The sequence below is a fragment of the Lissotriton vulgaris genome, chromosome 12, assembly GCF_964263255.1.
Source record: "Lissotriton vulgaris chromosome 12, aLisVul1.2, whole genome shotgun sequence".
Classification (NCBI taxonomy): Eukaryota; Metazoa; Chordata; class Amphibia; order Caudata; family Salamandridae; genus Lissotriton; species Lissotriton vulgaris.
The window spans coordinates 264337928-264361071 of NC_141700.1; the positions used below are offsets into that span (position 1 = coordinate 264337928).

Here is a 23144-nt window from a genome sequence, read left to right on the forward strand (position 1 = left end):
CAGTGGCTACACATATATCACCTTCAATGAAGCGGATACTGTATTGATTGTGTATAAACTGCATTTATATTAAAATGCTGAAATTTGTTTTGCACCTACAGAAACATGCGGACCACAGTCCAGACCGCTGTTATAATCTAAAGATCATTGGCTCAGCAAAGACCAAATTTTACTGAAGAGCAGTCTTATCTAGAGAACCTCATCCCACATCCACTTTTTTGACCAGGAACAATCTATTAGACCTTGAGTGAATCCAAAAGTGGGATCTGATCAGGAATTCAAAGTCACATGATGTTGATGGTCTTGTAGGGATAAAGGTATTAGAACTACTGTGTTTTGATTTTGCACTTGAAAGACTCAGACATTTTGATATTTATAGCATATAGGTCTTGAAAAAAAAACATGACAGATGATGCTGATATTTTAAGGCTGGATTACAATGATGGCGGGATGTGTTCTGCCATTGTGTTTTCGGCAGTCCGACTGCTGCCACCTCAGCGGTCTGACCACCCGATTACAATCTGTGCGGTGACATGACCACAAGACTGCTGCCACCACCAATACTTTTGCTCCTCCGGCGGCAGGAGAGGCAGAGGTAGCCCATGGAGGGGTTCCCACCAAGCTTCCCGCTGGGCTAATCATGACCTGCCTTTCTGCTGATCTTTTCCTGGCGGACTCACCGCCATGTGCAAGTTGGTGGAAAGGCAGTAAATTAGGTCAAATATTGTGCCATGGGTGATTGTGCCCTTGTGTCCGGTCCCTGTTGAACATGTAAAGCAGTGTAATGCTTTCGGTCTGGTTCGAACTATACCCAACTGCAAAATATATATATTTTTAAAATTATGCCCGACTGACTAATTCATGTTCTGGGGTGAGAATGTCCATTCAGTGAAGCAACACAGCAGTGAAACGTTAGCTGTCATGTCTCTGCGAAACCACCAGCCCAGTGGGAAACTCCTAATATGACGGGTGGCGAGGCCAGCTGCTTGGTGGAGAACTCTGTCCTTTTTTTGACCAAATCTTTGGCAAAGATAGCAATGTCCCTAATACATAGAACACTCATTATAAATTCCTCAGACACACTGGGTCAGTTTTTTTATTTATTTAAAGAATAGAAGAGGGATTGGGACCCACTTAGTGAGACAAAATGGAAAAATCACAATCCCAACCTAGGCAGTTTCTTTAGGATAAGGTTCAGAGTGGTGCAATTAAAGATTTTTTTTACAGGATGTATTACACGTGTACACAATTACAAAGGTTGGAAAGAACAATAGAGGACTTGAAGGAGGCTGTGGACAGGCTACTGCCCTTTTCGTATAATGTACCAGTGTCCCGAGAACCAGGAATTCTGAAATAATGTAGGAGTAAAATTGACCAACGTTTTGAGGATCCAGATATATCTCAATGTCTAAGTTCTGATGATGGGGATTTGGAATGATGAGGCCCTGATAAACTATATAACTAGACTATTGATACAGTGTAGGAATGCCTTTGAATAAAGACAATTCCAAGCATTTGTTGCAGAGGTCATCGCTCACGAGTAGATGCAGTTTGCTGCTGCTGACTTGTCTAATATAGATGTGGCAGAATATGATTTGGCTTGTCTTGGAGGAGCTTATGCTTATGTACAAATTGTAATAAAACTGAAATTAAATTAAGATGTAGTCATGGTCTTTAGAGAGAGTGCACTTTATTATCCGCTATACAGTTGAGCTTTCTAGCCATATGCAAATGATCACGGCTCAAGAATATGTACATCACAATATACACCTCAAAATATACACTTAATACTATTCTCTCATAATATATACAACATAATATATATTTTTAAAAAAGTTAACATGCAAGCTGGTGTACCTACAGTCCTGTTACACAGTATGGATAATGTCTGGTTTGCACATGACCATCACTCTCTTGCAAGAGTAATCATGTGCTGTGACTTTAAGGACCCTATTGTGCTGCATGTTTAAAGTCTTCTCAGACTTGTTGTGGCTAGCCCAAAGCACATTCTTAGGCAGTTTGGGTAGAAAAATCACTTTTTTGTGCTTTTGTGCAGCAACTACAAGGATTCCAGCCCTTCTGGACACCCTTATCAATAGACAAATAGAATGCTATGCATATCTGTGAAGCTTACGAGAATGCACATTACAGGGAAACAGAAAAAGGGCCATTGAAGTACCGAAACACAGAGAAGGTATAATCATGGAGACATTGGTACCCCGAGCCCTAGGGTGCCCTGCTTTTTGATGATAGCGTCAGGACTCCAGGTTATAGGTGCTGCAGTGCCTTCATCTGCCTGAACAACCCCCGCCTTTACCCTTTGTGCTAACAGCGCTAACATGTATGTGAGTAGGGTTCATGAATAGGTTAACGGAGGATTGTAGGGGAGGGCAGGCGGGCTCGGTTCTATCCATTAGCTCTGCCATCAGGCTTCTCTGCGAAAGGAAATTTAGTAGTGTTGCACTAAGCAGTTTTTCATGTTGTAGAGACTTATTGCTGTAACCATCTATCGTACCTTCAAATGGTGACTTTTCAAAGTGTTCATTTCTTTTGGCAAAACCGTTGCTACCCAGCGATTGTATCAACCCTAGGGATGTAGCTGGAAGCAGGGATAAAGGGGCACCCGACCCACTCCTTCAGCAGCTCAGCATGCATGCTACTCACACTTGGGCTCTTCTGCGAATATACCCCTCTGGTAACCTTGATCCCTGAATTCGCCCTTTTCTTAACTAAGGAAAGTCAGAGGCGGTCTGTAGGGCAGCTGTAAATATAAGCCCTTGAGGCACGCACAATTGAATGTACCCAGGTTTTGACAAGGGGGCCAGAAGTATAAGAGGATTCGGCCAACAAGGAGGATGTAACGAGCTAAGTCACAAGAGAGCTGCCAATAGTCACAGGTTGATCACTGTCGGTGACGTCACAGTTATGGGTGTGGGCTGGTGGGTGCCTCCTGAGTTTGTGGTGTATCATCTCTTCCCATTCACTTCGACCATTCTGACCCCCACCCCCCTACCCCCCCGGAAACAAGCAAATGTTTCCTATCTAGCTTATTATTTTCTTTAACCCTTGGCGGTGAAATGAGGGACGAAGTGGGAGTATTTTTCCATCCCAATTGTAGGCCTTGCAGTATGCCTGGGGCATTATTGTCTCAGCTGCCCAATTATTTCCCTACAGGGTAAATGGTCAGTTTATGCTGTGTATTTTCAACGGCTTGGTACTTTTGTTAACCTGTTCGGGCTTACTAAGCAAGTGCCTGTACTCCGCAGAATAGTATTGGTAATAAAATAATGCAGTATAGCCACAAACTATTTTCTGTAATTTGGATGGACATCTTGTTATAAAGTCTGTGCTACAAAAGTTTACTGCTTGAGGTGTAGCAATCCAGAACTGGGTAGGATTCAGGCCTGGCGCCCGGTTTGTAAAACGTGGTCATGTTGCCTGTGCAGGAGGTAAGCTGACAGAACAATTTAGTATTAGCTCTGTTCTGTGAAGATCACTAGTAGGAATGCAAAGGACTGTAATGGATCAAGATATTTAACCATAGCAACAGCTGGTATGTGGCCCCGCCCATTTTGATTGACAGCAGGCTTCTGCTCATCAAGGGAGCTTAAGATGTGCTTTCTGGAGCAAATGGTTAGTACCTGGGACTTGTGCTGGCACTTACCCGTGAATAATACAGAGGTGACGCATTGCCCCCGCCCACCTTCTGAAGAATACTAAAAGTATGAATTGAGTCAAGGGTCACCAAGCACTAGGCAAGCAACCATGTGTGCAATGTGCGTAAAGACGGTTTGGGACTACATGTACCATCGTGCATCTATCGAGAAGAGGGCAGTCTTGCCAGCCAGTGTGAAACCATATTAACTGTGATTGAAGCATATCAGCAGGACTTGAGCCTGCAATTGTTGTCCTATGTAGCCAAGCAACCAACTGCTCTTTCAGTGCATGACAAGAGGACTTCCCATTTGTTGCTGATCTGTGCTTGACTGACAGAAGCATTGCTAATAGTGGGATGGGATCCAGTGGTCTCTAGAGTGAGGTGAAGGAAGCAGATGGCTCAAGGGTAGTTGTGCCTTGCAGGAGGAAGTAGTGCTTGTGTTGCCTAGCTGTGGTCTGCCCCTCCGTGGAGCTTCAGTGATAACCAATGCATTGGTCTGCTGTCAGCGTTGGTCTGCATTTCTGCTTTCCAGCCTTCATAAGGAGCGTGGGAACCAGTATTGCCTTCAACCATCACGGCAGTTCACATGGTAACAAAAATAAATAAAAATAATAATAAACAGAGAGATACTTGAACCTCATCCAGTGAGAGAGTGTGACTTCTAGTAGCTGAAACACCTGAAAGAGACTGGGTAATCTGAAAGCGATCTCACTACTTGATCTTCAGTATGTTTGTGATTGAAACCTTAACAAAAGAGTATGGCTCAGTGAGCTGAATGCTCATTGATAAGCAAGCAGTGATTTCCAAGACATGAATTTGAGTCCAGGCAGTCTGACTCATCCTTCCATGGGTTAGTATATTGAGTACCTTTAAATTGGGTTATAGTGACACCTGTTATTTAGAGTGCATAGAAACTCTATCTTGTCATTACAGGCCATATCCAGGACTACTTAGATCAAGTTATAATTAGTTGGTTCCAGTGGTATTCCCTGCTGGTATGTAGGTGGGGCATTTATTAGATCTCCAGTTTAGGTGGATCCCGGTATCAATCGGATTTCTATGAGATTCTACTTTGTGCATCAGGTAAGCCATGGAATGACGGCTCTGGGTGGAGCAGTGTTGGTGCACTGCCTACTCCCTGTTGTGCAAGGTGCCCATATGTGGCCCTTACTGGGGGCGGTAGTGTGTTCATATGTGGAACAGAGTGCCCATTTAGGACCCCCGCTTATAGCAAAGAGTTACACAAGGTGTCCATAAGATACAAGCTCTGGATGAAACAAGATGTCCTTCTAGAGGTGGAGAAAGGAGTCCTCGAGATGTCCATTCTGCATTGAGTAGGGTTCATGAGATGCCCACTCTGAATGTAGTAGAGATCTATGATGTGTCCCCTCTGCATGAAGCAGTGTGCCCTGGAGGAGAGCGCTCAGCAGGTTTGTGAGATATCGGTTCTAGCTGGAGCACTGTGGAAACCAGAAGTAAGTAAAATACCAGCTCTCGTCGGAGAAGGATCCTCATGAGTCTACTCTGATGTAGCAGAGAGTAATGAGGAGCCAGTTCTGAGTTAAAAGGGGTGCCCAAGAAATTCCAGCTTTGGGTGGAACAAGGTGTCTTTGAGAGGCCTGCTCTCCAGAATGCAAGGTATTCATGAAATTCAAGCTCTGGTTGTGCCCTTGAGTTGCAGATGAGATGCCAGCTTTCAGTGGGAAGATTCTCTCCATGAAGTGCATGGAGCAGGGCGTCGATCAGATATTACCCCTGGGAGGCCCAGGGAGTGCCATGATTGCCAGCTCAGTGTGGATCCTAGTTCCCATGAGAATATATTCCTGGGTGCAGCATATTGTCCATGAGATGTTGGCTCAGTGTGGAGCAGGTTGTCAATGAGATGTTGACTCTGGCTGAAGCAAGCGTTCATTGAGATGTCCGCTCTGGATAGAGCTGGTTCATCATGAAATGACAGTCCAGGTAGTAGCAGGAAGTTCATGAGATGCCAGCTCTGAAACAGGTTGGTTGATGAGATGGTGGCTATGTGCAGTGCAGGTTGTTCATGCCATGGCAGCTATGGTTGAAGCAGGGTGTCTATCAGGTTCCATCTGTGGAGACAGTTGGTTTTTGATTTTGCCACCCGGCAGCTTCTAGACCTTGCAGGAAGCCCAGTATTGTTTCTCGACTGAACATTCAATTTGCCATAGCTCAGTGAAAACTAGCTCTTCTCTTGACATTCCACATTATGAGCAGAATTGTAGTTGTGTCCACTCCTTGTTCCAGGGGATACAAGATAAAGCCCTTTCAACTGAGATCGTCCTGATAACAAAAGATGAGGTGAAGATCTCACTCTTCTGTCAAGCGGATACTGGACTGTGGTCTGATGCTATCAGTGGTGACCTGTGAGGACTCTGAACGCTGGGCCTGGCGCCGCATCACTCGGTACCACACGAAGATGAAGCAACCTGCAGACAGCGGAAAGGGAGAAAGAATATACTATTAGGAGTAAGAAGGAATACTGACTGAGAACAAAGAAGAAAGTAGCTGGCTGGGATCAGAGAAAGAGAAGAAGAGGAAGAACAGAGAAGGAAGATAGTGGAGTAGAAAAGAGAGACCGAGTAGATACAGGAGCTGAAGGAAGAAAAGAAGATGAATATAGAAAAGATAACACGTTCCAAGATGGGAGTAATAGAAAAGTGGGAGAAACTGGAATATGGAACTAAAGACTTTCAATTCCCCCCTCCCCAGAGGCACCAGTGGCAATGAAATACTTATAGGAATTGAAAATTTAAAACCGGGAAAGGCACTGAAACCAGGAACAATAATAAACCTCCCAAGCAGAACCATCCAGCTAAGATTAGTAGCACTAAACCTGTCCGACCACTCATACCAACTCCACAAAGCATGGTTGGAGGGCTTTGTCACCTTCTGTTCAGCAAGCCTTGACAGAGGCCTGATAAAGAATATGGTCAGTGAAAATCTCAAACAGAGGCATCTCATGTCCAAAGATGGGTCAGCAATCAAACAGTAGGGAGTGAACAAGGCTGGTAGAGAACACCCCAAACTCGGATGAGAACAGCGTCTGTCAACAATATGATCTGGGTCTCATAGAAAATAAACAATACCTGCTTATCACCTGCCCACTTGTACGAAGGAGGACTTTCCACCAGGCTTCTCTTTTAAAGTTTAACGATGCACAAAAGATCAGGGGCCAGATGTAGGTCGCCCAATACCGGTCGGTAATGGCCGAAATGACCGAATTTCGGCCGTTACCGACCGGTATTGGGCTTTCCAGATGTAGGTGACATTTTTTAAGGAATCGGTATTTTACCGAATCGGTAATTTAAGGATTCAGTAAAATACCGAATTCTTAACATACCGATTCGGTAAAATACCGAATCCAGGATGTAGGAAGCACTTAAGTTAGTGCATTCTTCAGTTAAGGATTCGTTATTTACCACCAACTAGAAGTTGGTGGTAAATAATGAAAACCCTTTATAAAGCATTTTTTTTGCTTTTCCTACACTGCCATGTTGCAGACATGGCATGTATGTCTGCAACATGTGCACCCATGCAAAATTGAGGGGTGCAACAGGGTGTCAAAGTGACACCCTGCCACCCTTCAATGTTTCCCCCAATTACCGAATCGGTATTTACCGATTCGGTAATTGACATTCATTCCTATGGGCCACCAGGCCCATAGGAATGAATGGCAATTACCGAATCGGTAATTACCGAAACTTACAGATTCTGTAATTTTTTCGGTAAAATTACCTACATCACATTTGCCTGTTCTGAAATACTGAATCTGTATGATTCGGTATTTAAGAATCGGTAATCTGGGATTACCTACATCGGGCCCCTGATCTCCAATGACATGATCCCCATAGGAAGCAGAAAAGGCAAAAGAATTCTTCTCAGTCATCAGAGATTCAAAAATAGAGCATGAGTGAGATTCCAAACAACATAATAAAGAGGGAAACATTTACAGGTTCTGAATGGGGGAAAGAGGCAATGGATAGTGAGGGGTTAGAGGGAGGTCAAAAAAGAATGAGATGGGGCAAAGGGGCGCGGCAACAATATGATGGAGGAAGGGAACAAAGTGGATGTAAGGGAGAGAACGGATAGAAATGAAATGTGATTGGCGGACGTAAAAAGGAGAGAGAACAGGGGAATAAAACCGAGTAGGAGAAGAGAAGTGAGTGCTAGGTAGAGGCAAAGACAAGAGAAATGGTATGGCACATGAAAAATGAAGCGTGAGAATATTATATATTCCTCCAACAACTGCAGTTGAAGGAGTGTTATTACAATCCACAAACCCAGTGAGTTTAAATGATGTCACAGATGACATCATTAATGACATCACTGACATTACATATAAAAACACAATTGACATTGATAATATTTTAAATAACTAAGTATCTATAGTACCCTAGTTCTGGGAGCTTTATATTTTAGACAACGTGGGCCTGTCAATCCACGAATCCCTATCTTTAAAGGATACACTTTTTCCATCACGCAGTGAGAGCTGGGAAGTTCTCATCAACCTTTTAATTTTGTGTAGCTGCATTTTACAGGCTTGTTTGTATTTGTTCTTATTATTAAATTTTTTTTGTGTTTAGGATGATTTTATGGATTTGTTTGCAAACACGATGTGAATACTATTTCTGCTGCATGGAGATGCATGTACAGGTTGATGTATGCACATTATACACCGTCCTATAGGCTACATATTTGATACTGACATGCACATTGGAGGTGCAAATATATCACATACACAGTATGTTGCAGTACATACATCATCGAAGGAGAGGAGCATATGATATATATAAAGCACTCACGATAGTTAAATGTATACACTCTATAGCAGAAATCTACAATATTATTACATGTTTTACCTGCTGCATAGTGCAAAATGTATACTATTAATAAACTGTTTATGCTGCGCTCTGAAATGTATTACTTACTTGCTACATGGAAAATCTTTAAATACTATGCACCATCTTGCACACAGTTTTCTTGCTGTACAGAAGAGTTTGTGGGACATAGGGCAAACATTACATGTGGGCCCATTGCGTTTTTCCCCAGGGTTAGGGGAAGAGGAGTGAAAAGGATGATGTGTAGAGTCTGAACTGTGAGGTTTGATAAGTAAACTTCTTAAAAAATATTTATTTGGAAAAAATATTTCCACTCTTAATTCCCCATGCAGATTTTGTTCGATCTGCCTCTCTGGAGTATACCGGGTGGTACAGCCCTGATACCCCACTGGCTGCTAACCTTTTTGTATACCTAAGCAACCACTAAGCCCTAAAAAATCTCAACAAAATGAGCTTGCCAGTGGGACTGTAAATTGTGATAATTTTAGAATCATGTATGTAAGCGCCAGCACTTAATGTATGGTAAACCTCACCATGCTTTGAGTTTTCCAGTGCACAATAACATATATATCATTTTGCAACATGTTTATTAAAATACATAGTGTATATTTCCTAGACTACAGTATATATATTTTTCTATAGAATATCTAGATTTCTCTGAGTTGTTAAAATAGATCCACGAGTCAAGCTCTACGAGAGCATGCGCAGTTATCCAGTAGATGCCCCACTCACAAAAACACTCTATTCCCCCAACAGGCCCTTTTTGGCCTGTAGTTCCTGTTTGGCGCTGCTGAGCAGGGCTGTGCCGTGGATTCAAGAGCAGAGCGGGAGTAGGAGCCGGGGAGCCGCTGTGAGCGTTTCTGGTTTGCTGGCTTGCTGGATTGCCGGGTTCTTGGATTTTCGGGCAGTCGGATTTCTGAGGTTCCCGTGCTTCCCCGTGCTGCCGCGACCTGCCGCATCGCCTGCTCTTCTGGATTTCCAGAATCTTGAGCCCCCCCCCGCGCTCACGCTCTCACACCCCTGCTGGCCCTGCTGCTGTTGCCAGTAACTGGAGCCCCGTGAGAGGCTTCTGAGCGGTGCAGGGCGGGAGCGGGTTGAGAGCTGGGTAGGAGAGCGGTGCTGAAGCTCAACCGGCGTGAGGAAGTCTGGTCCATCAGAAGTCAGGCTCTGGGCTCCTGTCCACGCTAAATGAAGAGGATGTGGAGGTAGGATTGCAGCGTCTGGCCAGCGGCTGCAGTGGCGCTCTGCTGCGTTCTGTCGCAAGCTGTCGCAACCTATAGCTCACTAAGTTGCGCGCCTACTGACACAGCCACATCATCCACACCGTCTACACCGTCCCAGCAGTCAATTTTGTGCATCACGGGATGTTGCGAAGAGGCGAATAGGGGCGAGGTGACGAGAGGTGTTGAGAGCCTCCTGTGTGGCAACGCGTCAGCGCTGTGGTCCTGTGCGGCTGGGACTCGCGCACCGGGCTCTGCAACAAGTTGCCGGAGACAAGTGGACGAAGCACCGGCCGAAGTGGGGGTGGCGGAGGACCGAGGCAGGGGGTCTGTGCTGCTCCATCTTTCTGCCATTCCCATTCCCCGTACCTTGAGCCCTGTCCACTTGAGATGAGATCTGGCAGGGTGAGGATATCGAGCCCACAAAAGAAGAAGAAAAGTAAAGGGAAAGGGAAAACTGCAAAGTCAAGTATGGACTCTGAGCAGACATCAAACCTCCTGTTGAATGTCTCTGATAACATAGAAAGCATGACTCAAACGGGCCCTGATAGGATAGCCCATAAATCCTACGGTAACCAACCAAAGAGAACATCAAAATGTTGTTTTCTTAAAGATGCCGGATCCGCGGTTTTTATCAAGCAACAGGAATATAATGGGCCTTCCGAGCCCCCTCAGTCCCCTAGTGACTATCATCAATGGCAGCTCTGCTGTAAAAGGGCCGACTTGGACTCCACAAAGCAGCCACATGTCAGCCCCGTCACCAGCAAGCCTTGGCCAGTGGCACATACGGCTGAGGCTAGAGGTAGTCAAGTAACTAAGGATATCTCCGTCCAGCAAGTGTGTCAGGTTAACCCTGCTCCATCCCGACGTCAAAACCAATGCAGTAAACAACTCTTTGGCTCTCCAAATAGAGCTACACGAAGCTAGCTTCAGCATCCCGTGCAGTCGAAATGGGGGTTTCCCAAACTATCTGGGAATGGATAGTGCTGGGGCCTCGAGGACGGAAGGATTTGTAACCTCTCTCGGGGGCGGTGAAACTGACACAGCTAAACAGGAACAGCATAGAGTGAGAGAACTAGAGCCTGCTGATTATATCGAGGAAATTACAGAGGAACTCGAAGGAGGCGTGAAAGAATTCTCCCACTTTGTGTCAAAGAGGTGGGAGAAAATGCCGCTCCCACACAGGAACATTATCTCTGAGCACTCTCAGCCACAAGCGTCACCAAGGCAGGACAAACGCGATGGCCACTCACAAGAGGAGGCACGGACGATCGCCCTCGACAGCCTTCAAAAATCAGCCACTGCAATGTCTTATCAAGCGCACAAAATGGACATCCAAATCAGCCTTCTAAACACACTTGCCAGTGTACGTCGTCAAAATTGACGACAGGATCTCAAACTTAAACAGCTTGATCAGACGGGCCCAAGAAGCGGCTGACCACCCACAACAAGGCTGTGACTGTACACCAATAGTGGAGAAACTCAGCTCACTCCCTGGGATAATGGAAAAGCTTGTGGCAGACCTAAAAGAAATAGCAAAAGTTAAACCAAGCCATTGGGAATGGCAGTGACGCAAACTTGGGAGACCTAAGTGAAGATCCGCATACAAATACAGTTCTAAACTCAAGGCCAATGGGGGCCGAAGGAACCAATTCCTCCCAACCCCAAGATCCATCCGGGCAAGCTTGCCGTTTGAGTGTACTGAATCCCTCTCCGGTCACCAGCAAGGAAAAAAACACCCCTCCCTCCGCAAGCGAACAAGACCTGGAAGATTCCGTGGGAAACGTGAAAAGGCAGAGGAAGCGGAAAGGACGTAACAAAACGAGAAGGGGCAAACAAGATCTAAGCCTCTACCCTATGTTTAACACTCTTAGACGTCCTGTAGCCACAGATGACGACGATCTAAAAAACTTCTCTGAACCAACAATCTTAAGTGAAGAAAAACCAACAACCATAAGGGAAGAAAAACCAATCGCGCATGATAGCGAAAAAATGATGAGTGGCACTTCCTCTGCTCCATCGATACTGGCCCCCCTTGAAAAAAGGGTGCACAACGGGACAAAAGAGCATAACATAATCACCCACATTGATCCTCCAAATACACTTATCACGTAGAACATAATGGCCCAGAGCCAATCCCCCCGCCACAGGACAATCTAACTCTGAGGCGCTACGACCACAAACAAGGTAGACGCCACAAGCTGTGTTAATAAGCGACAGGGTGCAATCCCAGCAAGTGTCAAGGGGGCCGAGGGACAGGAAAAAAATGAAAGGCTCGACAGGGTGCTGAACGAGGCCCACTCCACGGGCCCTATCACAAAAGCAATTCATATGTCTAGTACGGAAAAAATAGAGGTAACTCCAAGGCTGCCTAGTACATCACTGAGTGGGAATGTTCTCTTCACCCTCTTCTACCCGGAATATAAGTCAAAAGGCAGTCATGACGTCCTAAATCGGGGAAACATCATTAAATTGATACAAGCAACAGGACTGTCAAACGTAATAACCTCACAAGACATTACATCGATTGAATTCATCGTTCCGTGCCAAGGCCAAACTAATGAAACCACCAAGGTCACCTGGAGCTCCATAGAAGCAATGAATAAAATCTTAGGGCAAACCAACACCTTTAAACAATGGGGGATACAGATACAACCGGGCAGGGAAGCGGGTTATCCCCATGTCCTGCAGGCAAGTCAAACCGACGAACATAGACGAGCAGAGAGGGGAGCTGTGTACTCAGTTCTCAGGGGTGCACGCAATAAAACCCCCAGCCTTGAGTACAAACAGAGGAAACCAAGAGAAGACGGGCATATACCAACTAGGGATTAGGAAGTGGTTGGCAAATGGTCATGGGTGGCTGGCACTCTGATTACAACCCGACTCTTACGATGACAGTCGAACAGGGAATATTGAAACGAAAAGCCTCCTCTAAAGACCTGTTCATGGAACATCAACGGCCTAACAAGAAAATTTGAGGACAACGCCACAATATCCTATTTCCAGGAGTTCGGGATACTTCTACTACAAAAAACATGGCTTTTTGAACCGCAGCATATAGAAGGCTTCAAAACTCACCACATTCCAGCTTATAAACAGAATCGCGTAGGAAGAGGGAGTGGTGGTTTAGCAATCTATATATCAACGAAAAATGCAGTCTCCTTCTGGGACATGTTGGGTTCATCACATTTTGTCCAGTGCGTGGGAATCTCCTACACTTCTAATAAAGGCCAACGTGGGACCTTGATCTTAATGAACGCCTATGTCTGTCCAAATACAGCTGCAAAGCAATCCTTTGTAGAAGAAGTTATAGCAACAGTAGTGAGAGTGAAATTGGGACTTCATGATCCAGATATTTTACTAACATGTGACTTTAATATGTGGTTAATGTCAGACCTACAAAGAAAATGAGGTCACCAAATCACATGATAGTATCTGGGAGATACCTCCCCTGCCCGGCCAGGATGGCACAAAGGGACGTTCCCTACAAGCTAACCTCGAAAACTTGGGGCTCAGAGCTCTAAATGGGCATTTTCCCCTAGATAAGCCTCCCCGCTTCTCCTACTTATCAAAAAAGGGTACTTCACTAATCGGTTATACCTTTGTTAGCCTTTCACTATTCCACCAAATAACATGCTACCGCCTTGGGAGCAGAACAGAAAGTGACCACTGTCCCCAAGAGATATCACTGATGACCAGTCTCGTGCAACTTGAAGAAGAAAGGGCATTGCCATCTGAGAGTTTTACAATGAATCTAAAACGAATCAAATGCTCCTTCAGTAATTTTCAACAGATAGCAACAGAGGCAAAACAATCTATCGAGTGTTACAGCAGGTGCCCGGAGGACACAATCGCCAACTGGTCAGTATTTGCAACCGCATTAATCGACAAACACGGGAAACCAATAAGGCATATAGCCCAGACTAGGCAAATGTACATGTCTTGCTCGAATCCTGTGATACAATCCGCAACTAGATCCATGAATCGATCATGGCGGGCGTTAAAAACTGATCCAACGGATCCCACAAAAATAACAAAATTGAGAGAGGCCCGTAACTAACTTAAGAAAGTCAAAAGTACGCTGCGCAGAAACAAATGGAACTTGTTTTGGGCCAAATTACAGCAAGACATCAAAACAAACAACTCCGTCAGGTTTTGGTTACAGTGCATCCGGGCGCGCTTCTAAAGTCGCTTCTTCATGCATACTGGACTCAGAGTGGGTTGATTTCCTCTATCTTCATTTCAATGAACATCAGAGCTCCCCCTTCCCATGACAACGCGGCACAAAAAGATGCTGATTGGGTAACAGTCCAGAACACAACAAACTCCCTAATTAATGAACGCCTTAAGAGAGACCAAAAAATGTAACTATTAAACGAGTGCCCTTTAACTCACAATAGCAAGGATCTAACAACTATCGACAAGGCAGAAATTGGGAAACTGATTAAAAAGGGTCGGAATGACGAGGCACCAGGTCCAGGAGGAATCCCACAGGCCTTGTACAAGGAAGCTGCACCTTATTTAACTCAATCCTGTATAACAACATCATACCGCCTGCTTGGTGGGGATCGATCCTGGCACCAATTTTTAAAGGCGGAGAAAAAAATTCCCCAGGGACCTATCGCCTCATTGCCCTTATCGACAATGAGGCTAAATACTTTGCGGGTCTGCTGCTCAACTCACTTAGGGCATGGGTGGACGACAACTCTTCCATTCCTCCAAATCAGACTGGTTTTACAATCAACACTGGCACTTCACTCAATCTCATGACCCTCTCCTGCCTGATTGACCAAGCAAAATTCAGCTCCTGCCCACTCTACATGGGGTTCATCGACTTTCAAGCGGCCTTTGATAATGTGAACAGAGCAAAGCTATGGCATTCCACCTGACCTCTTAAGAGCCATACAACTTCTACATCAAGATACATGGGTCAGGATTAAGATCGGGGACGGCTCGAGATTATCACGCCCATTTCCGACGACAAAAGGCTTAAAGCAGGGTTGTGTTCTGGCCCGATACTTTTTAATCTATTTTTATCTGACCTTCCTGACGTCCTAAATAAGGTTAATTCTCACGTCCCTAAAGTGGCTGATCTGTTGCTGTCAAACCTTCTATATGCTGATGACGTGGTCCTCCTCAGCAAAACAAAGATTAGAATGCAAAGGCTCCTGGATGCGACCTCTGAATACGCAATTAAGAACGAGTCTTGGAATTTGAACATGGAAAGCATTGTGGAATCACACAGCCATAAGTATCTGTGAGTTATTTTCAATAACAACGATAAATATAAATCCCACTTAGAAGAACAAAAAAGGAAGGGTGCTGCACTTGCTTTTGCAATTGGTTCAATTCAGAAGAAACTACAAGGCCCAACCTTCGCACCAACAATACAGGTCGCACAGGCAAAAATCATCCCTACTCTAACCTATGGTAGCAAAGTCCTAAAAGGTCTGGACAGCGGCCAATTGGACAAAATCATCACAAAAATATATAGATCTGTATTTAAGCTACCAACCCAAACATCACCTGCACAACTCAGGTTGGAACTGGGAATTTGTCATCAACCACTTGCCAGGGCTATGACCTTTCTTGTGTGTTGTCACAAACTGAGGTCGTCAAAGGAAGGCAGCCTAGAACATCACTTGTGGGCCACCCTCCAATCGAACACATGGCGAGCAGGCCATGATTACTGGTTAAAAGGGCTAACAATCCTATGCCTAAAGGATCTTTGGAGCATGCACGGAAGGAATTCAAAAGGCTGGCGAAAATAAGCACCAAACAGCTTTCAATAGTCGAAGACAAGGCGCGCCTAGCTAAAAGAAGTCATGGGTGGCTGACTCTGCAATTGTATTGCCTGTTGATCCCACAGTAGTATCTAACCGAATCCTTCACTGCACGAACGAAATTCCTTTTTTTTAAATTGAGACTGGGAGTTTTTAACTTGTTGGTTCATTTGCCAAAATGGAAATGAGAGCAAGGACGAGACTCATGCCGACTCTGCTGGGAGCATAAAGAAGACATAATACACATCATTTGTCTTTGCCCAAAGCTGTTGACTGAAAGACGGGCCCTCTTCAAGCACCTCTGGAACACAAAAATGATTAGAACATGTAGGGCAGCAATCCTAGCTTGCTTCGATCCGAGGAACACTAAACTAAACTGTGCCCTTGTAAGATTTATGGATCACGCAGTAAAAAAACTTTGTGAGGGGCCCACAGTCTGTGGTCACTTGTTAGCATAATGTCTTGGCAGGCTTCACCTGTCATTCTTACCCATATAGGACATTACTTATCCCCTCTTTTAAATGAACTTTTAATGTATTTTAAATGAAACTTTTTGATATCTTCTAAATTCTGTACTTGCAATGGTTTTTTAAACCACGCAATAAAGTTATTATCGACTCTATACCCCCAACGCATTTAGAGATGGGAAAGCACTGTTTCAGACAGCAGAACCTGGGATCCTATACTTCCAGAGACAATATTCTGGTTTGAAGGATGTCGGCGCGCCTCTTCTTCCAGAAACAATATTCCGGCTTCAAAGTTGTCTGCCCGCCTCTGCTTCCAGAAACAATATTCTGGTTGAATGGTGTCTTCCCGCCTCTGCTTCCAGAAACAATATTCTGGCTTGAATGGTGTCTGTGCGCCTCTGCTTCCAGAAACAATATTCTGGTTGAATGGTGACTGCATGCCTCTGCTTCTAGAAACAATATTCTGGCTTGAATGGTGTCTGTGCGCCTCTGCTTCCAGAAACAATGTCCTGGATTGAATGGTGTCCACGCGCCTCTGTTTCCAGAAACAATATTCTGGCTTGAATGGTGTCTGTGCGCCTCTGCTTCCAGAAACAATATTCTGGTTGAATGGTGTCCTTGTGCCTCTTCTTCCAGAAACAATATTCCGGCTTTAAAGTTGTCTGCCCGCCTCTTCACCCAGAAACAATATTCTGGCTTGAATGGCGTTGCGCGCTCATCTGCTTCCAGAAACAATATTCTGGTTGAATGGTGTCCACGCGCCTCTGTTTCCAGAAACAATATTCTGGCTTGAATGTTGTCTGTCCGCTTCTGCTTCCAGAAACAATATTCTGGTTGAATGGTGTCCTTGTGCCTCTTCTTCCAGAAACAATATTCCGGCTTTAAAGTTGTCTGCCCGCCTCTTCACCCAGAAACAATATTCTGGCTTGAATGGCGTTGCGCGCTCATCTGCTTCCAAAAACAATATTCTGGTTGAATGGGGTCTTCCCGCCTCTGCTTCCAGAAACAATATTCTGGTTGAATGGTGTCTGCTTCCAGAAACAATATTTTGGCTTGAATGGTGTCCGTGCGCCTCTGCTTCCAGAAACAATATTCTGGCTTGAATGGGGTCCCTGTGCCTCTGCTTCCAGAAACAATATCCTGGCTTGAATCGTGTCCACTTGCCTCTGCTTCCAAAAACAATATTGTGGCTTGAATGGTGCCCACTTGCCTCTGCTTCCAGAAACAATATTCTCCCTTGAATGGTGCCCACTTGCCTTTGCTTCCAGAAACAATATTCTGGCTTGAATGTGGTCTGCCTGCCTCTTCTTCCAATAACAATATTCTGGCTTGAATGGTGCCCACTTGCCTCTGCTTCAAAAAACAATATTCTTGCTTGAATGGTGCCCGCACGCCTCTGCTTCCAGAAACAATATCCTGGCTTGAATCGTGTCCACTTGCCTCTGCTTCCAAAAACAATATTCTGGCTTGAATGGGGTCCCTGTGCCTCTGCTTCCAGAAACAATATTCTGGCTTGAATGGGGTCCCTGTGCCTCTGCTTCCAGAAACAATATCCTGGCTTGAATCGTGTCCACTTGCCTCTGCTTCCAAAAACAATATTGTGGCTTGAATGGTGCCCACTTGCCTCTGCTTCCAGAAACAATATTCTGCCTTGAATGGTGTCCACTTGCCTCTGCTTCCAGAAACAATATTCTGGCTTGAATGTTGTCTGCCTGCCGCTTCTTCCAAAAACAATATTCTGGCTTGAATGGTGCCTCTGCTACCAAAAACAATATTCTGGCTTGAATGGTGTTCACTTGCCTCTGCTTCCAGAAACAATATTCTGGCTTGAATGGTGTCCGCGTGCCTCTGCTTCCAGAAACAATATTCTGGCTTGAATGGTGTCCTCTTTCCTCTGCTTCCAGAAACAATATCCTGCCTTGAATGGTGTCCACTTGCCTCTGCTTCCAGAAACAATATTCTGGCTTGAATGGTGCCCACCTACCTCTGCTGCCAGAAACAATATTCTGGCTTGAATGGTGTCCATGCGCCTCTGCTTCCAGAAACAATATTCTGGCTTAAATGGTGCCCACCTACCTCTGCTCCCAGAAACAATATTCTGGCTTGAATGGTGTCGAAAGGGCCACCCTATAAACAAGCATTGGCAATGTAAACCGGTCTGGCTTCTAAATGAAAGTGCCTATTAAGACGTTGATTGGTTCAGGCACTAAATTTGTCATTACATTTAAACTCTATGACTCATCCTTGCACTCATACATCCATTCTTCCACCTTACTAGGTATGACCAAGACAGATTTTCTTTTGGTTTGTGCTCTTTGGTAATAGTCCATTAATGTGGATAATGATGGAATAGAATGCTACCACAGGAATTTGCAGTTAGCATGCCTATATTGTCTGACTATAATGCAGACCTCTTTGTGTACAACAGTAATTGCTATGTATACCTGGGAAAATATATATACTCCGCAGCACATGATGTTTGTGATGATTTACAGTATTTAGCTTTATAGTACTTGATTAATGGCCTACTACAACATGCATATAGTTCCCAACTTTACCAAAGAAATGTCTGAAACACACTCACCTTGGAGAGAGTTGACAACAGTAAAGGCGTACATGATTTCCAGAGAGACTGAACCAAAGGAGAAGAAGGCAAGGCCCCAGGTGAAGCCCAAGGTACAACTAAGCCCCACCAGTGTCCATGCATACTGCAACTTCTGTTGCATCTTTTTGGCCTTCAGCTTCATGATCACCCTCACCATGGCAACCAGCATCATAGTGTTCAGCAGAAAGATGAGGCTGAATGAACCCAGGTTTACCACATAATGGACTGTGGGGTTTGTGATCCAGCACCTGAAGGATAAGTTAAGTAGAAGTCAATCAGAAACAGTGTACTTTGTGCCCTTTGCCTGCATAGCAAGAGGTTATTGGTAGAATACTTTGTTTTAAACTTTCAACTAGAGAATTAAGAAACATTTGCAATACATGTAGGTCCACAGAAGCAGCGGGCAAATGCAGTGGGCCCACACCATTTTAATAGACATATTCCACAGTCCTATTTTTTCTTCTTCATCAGCACTTTGCATTATGGTGTTTTTAGTTTTCGTCTTTGCATTATAAGTCCTAGTATGCAAAGCAGCATATAAAAACACACATAACCCCTTCCCTCACAGAGGCAGAATCACCAGCTACAGCTAATGCGCTTCCGGTAGAAAAGGTGAGCTATACTTACATGGTGGCACTGGAGTCCTCCTCCGCCGAGTCGGACAGTTTGATAGTGTATGTCCCATAGATCTCCTGGTCTATCATGAAGATAACAAGCACCAGGACTGGTGGAAAGCCTTTGGAAAAAGAAGAAGATAGTACTGGGTAAGGTCAACATAGGTCATGGAGGACAAAACGAGGAGAAATAGAGGACACAAAAATTTGGTCCCTGGTCACTCTGTGTTTAGAATGAATGTTTTGAATCAATGCTATTCTTTCTAAGGACCATTTTTCTGCAAGCAAATATATTCTCTGAATTTATTTGCAGCAACAAATTTGTCTGTTGGTCAAACTCTGCCCACCTATAGTAGTGAAGCTTTTGATTCTAATGCAGAACCAAGCTAGGCACTCCAGGGCTAGTGCCATTGGAATTCTCTCTCCTTATCGAGGGAACACCTATTTATGTATTCCTTTATAATCTTCCACTTCAATAAGCCATGCATATTCCAGAGGCATCTCCCTTACCACCTCTATCTGTCCCCTAGCTCATATTTACATCTCCACCCCCTCTCTTGATGTGTTTCCTCACTCTTTCCCTTATCTGTCTCCTGGCTATCTCCTGCCTCTTTCTTCCTCTTTTGCTCCACAGGCCAACAGGATGGGTACCTAGCTGTGCCCAACAGCCTCATGACTTTAGAGTGAGATTACTGAATGGGGCAAAAGAGCTTCTCATTGAAAGTGTCCAAAGCAAACTCCTAGGCCCGGCTCGCCTCCTTCAGGGTTTAGACACACTATGGCACCTCCAATCAACTATAACCGGACTGTACCCATCAATGTGAACAATACAACTAGGCCATTTCATAGCTTTCAGATCTAAACCTGACAAAGTTAGGTGAAGTAATGAAGGTCTTCTTGGTACCAGATTAACCTCCATAAAATTCCTGTTCCCCCTCCCCATCCGGAAACCACGCAATGATTTTCTAGCTCCTTATAGCGCCATGAGCTGCTCTGCCGCGCAGGCTGGCACACTGATTCCAGAAAGTGAAGAATTCAACCACTTGGCATCCAAATCCCTGTGCTAAAGCCTCTAGAATGGCCTCCCCCTTGACATTTGTAAGGCCATCTTGTACATGAACTCCACGATAAAGCTGAACTCACACCTCCTGCAAATCGGTCTCCCTGACTCAAATCCCCCACCCTAGGGCTGTCATTTTGGGCCCTGTCCACCGCAACAACATCAGTGTCAGTAACATATTTACACATTCCAGCTGTACCTCAGCCTGACAGGCCTTTGATTGTAATGTTGGGTCAATGTAATCATGTCTGCCTCTTCATCACTGTTAACGAAAGGCCTCCTCCGTTGTAGAGGCAGGAATAGATTCAGGGATGCAATGCACAATAAACAAATACATTAAAATAAACAAAAATACTCTGTCTCTCATCTCTCTCGCCCAGTGCGTGAAATGGAAAAATAGAAGTGCAGGTACTCTGTACCAGAGTACCTGCTTGTTTCTGAGAAGTGCCGGTACTCTCCAATTAAAAGAAGTAGGTCTCTCTTGAGAAGTGCCGGTACTCTCCCTCTTAAAATAAAAAGGTGCTGGTACTCCTTACCGGGCAGTTCTGGCCCATTTAAAGCACTGATCTCTCCTCTCTCTTCCTCTGTTGCTCCTTACCTGACCTTTCCTCTTTTTCCTATAACCTTCCACTCTTAGGTCTCTCTTCTCTTTGCGTCCCTCCTTTCCCCACTGCGAATTCCATCCTCTGGGCTCTCTCTCTTAACTATATCCCTTCCCAGTCTTCTTTTCCGATCATATTACAGCTCTGTCTCCATTGCTCTCCCTTCATTACCTCTCTTGCTACGCTTGTTCTTGACTCTGTTTTTTTCTTGTTCCTCTCGCTTCTTTTTCTCCCCCTACTTCAGCTTTCTCGTTCCACTTTTCATAATTTCAATTCTCTGATCTCTTCCGCATCTTCCCCTGTACCTCCCTTCTCTACCCCCGTAGCTCCCTCCTGCTTCTCAGCACCAGCCTCTCTTTCTCTGTTGTCGTGTTCCTTACCCCATCCCAGGCAGCACAGCCTGATCATGCTGCTGGAGTCAGTGAAGACCTGCACCACCTTCTTGTAGAGGTTGAACCCCTCGATGGCCATCCAGGCAAAGCACCAGAGCAGGGAGACGTGGAGGAGCATGGCTCCCGCCTGGCAGGCGGCCTCCAGGCACAAAGAGGACAGCGGCCAGCTCAGCATGAAGCTCAGGTTCAGAAACAAGATGGCGGCCAGGAGGTTCATGTGGATGGGGATGGTGCGGTCAGACGGCTTACTCCTGAAAGGAGGACAAAAACAAGAGAGAATGAACCCCGGGCTCCGGACTCTTCCACTGCAACTTCAGTAGCCTGGAAATACATGCAGACCTAAAAAGGAATCTCCTACGTGAAGTAGATTCTACCCAGCCGCGGCCTGTGCAGGTAAGAGCGGCGGGGCAGTGTAGTCGGGTGGGGGGGGGGGGGTGGGGGGGAGGGTGGTTGACAAATGACGTCGAAGGAAAATTACGTTTTTTAATATTTCTTCATGATCGTCTGTCGAATTCCCCCCGACACCACCACCCCACCACTCTTACCTGCACGGGCTGCGGCGGGTTCTACCTGGGTCACTGTATTAAACCCTAGGAATGATTTCTCGCTCTACTTTCACAACAGTGCTGCTGCTGTCACAATGTCTGCATATCTGGTGCAGGTAGACTTAATTATCTACTCGCAATTGCTGTGCCCCTGGCGCAGGAACTACTGTGTTTCTGTATGCTTGGTGCTGCTCATGATGCAAGCGCAAAAACCACAGGTGATGGACAGAATGCAGAACAATGTCATACATTCACCCCAGTACAGAGATCTGGGCCTAAATCCATCGTTTTTTTTGCTCCCCACACCACCCCAGTTCAGACACGGCCATATGCAAATCAGTCTGACCCTGTGCCTCATGGGAACTGCCCAGCCCGAACTGCCAAGCCATGCCTTCCCTGGACCGGAAACAAGCTACCGAGGACTGGTTTCTGCCATTCCAGCCGTCTTCAGCCCGGCTTGCTTGAATCCAGTGGTGTGGAGTGCATGGGACTCACGTCTGAGCATACCCATCCCACTCGGGGTGACAAATGCAAAAACCACAGGTGATGGACAGAATGCAGAACAATGTCATATATTAACCCCAGTACAGAGATCTGGGCCTAAACCCATTGGGCTGGACTGTTCCCATGAGGCACAGGGTCAGACTGATTTGCATATGGCCATGTCTGAACTGGGGTGGCTGAGTGAGCTAAAGAATGGTGATGGATTAAACCCAGATCAGTTGACTGGGGGTGAGTGTTTGATTTGCTCAAACGCTCCGTCCATCATCCCCTTTTGTATCGCTTTGTTCGCCCTGAGTTGGCAGGGTATGCTCAGACGTGAGTCCCTTGCTCAATTGGTCACTGGATTCAAGATAGCCTGGCTGATGACGATTATGAATCCGAAACCGGTCCCAGGATGCTTGTTTCCGGTCCAGGGACGACATGGGTTGGCAGTTCGGGCTGGACTGTTCCCATGAGGCACAGGGTCAGACTGATTTGCATATGGCCATGTCTGAACTGGGGTGGCTGAGTGAGCTAAAGAATGGTGATGGATTAAACCCAGATCAGTTGACTGAGGGTGAGTGTTTGATTTGCTCAAGCACTCCGTCCATTATCCCCTTTTGTATCGCTTTGTTCGCCCTAAGTTGGCAGGGTATGCTCAGACGTGAGTCCCTTGCTCACTTGGCCACTGGATTCAAGATAGCCTGGCTGATGAGGATTATGAATCCGAAACCGGTCCCAGGATGCTTGTTTCCGGTCCAGGGACGACATGGCTTGGCAGTTCGGGCTGGACTGTTCCCATGAGGCACAGGGTCAGACTGATTTGCATATGGCCATGTCTGAACTGGGGTGGCTG

At 45.5% G+C, this 23144-nt stretch overlaps 1 protein-coding gene across 6 annotated transcripts in view; it reads right to left on the reverse strand.

The window, feature by feature from the left end:
• Positions 1–23144, reverse strand: part of ADGRG1 (adhesion G protein-coupled receptor G1) — a 526961-nt gene that overhangs the window by 94657 nt on the left and 409160 nt on the right. For 4 of the 6 annotated variants that reach the window (XM_086945009.1, XM_086945012.1, XM_086945011.1 and 1 more), the window contains 4 exons: positions 21249–21511; positions 19220–19328; positions 18572–18840; positions 1674–6105 (listed from right to left, as the gene is read on the reverse strand). In XM_086945009.1, the coding sequence (XP_086801135.1) occupies positions 5987–6105; positions 18572–18840; positions 19220–19328; positions 21249–21511 (760 nt within the window). In that variant the 3' untranslated portion in view covers positions 1674–5986. Of the gene's footprint in view, positions 1–1673; positions 6106–18571; positions 18841–19219; positions 19329–21248; positions 21512–23144 lie in introns of those variants that run through there. The other 2 variants (XR_015302413.1, XM_086945013.1) reach the window with 2 other exon arrangements.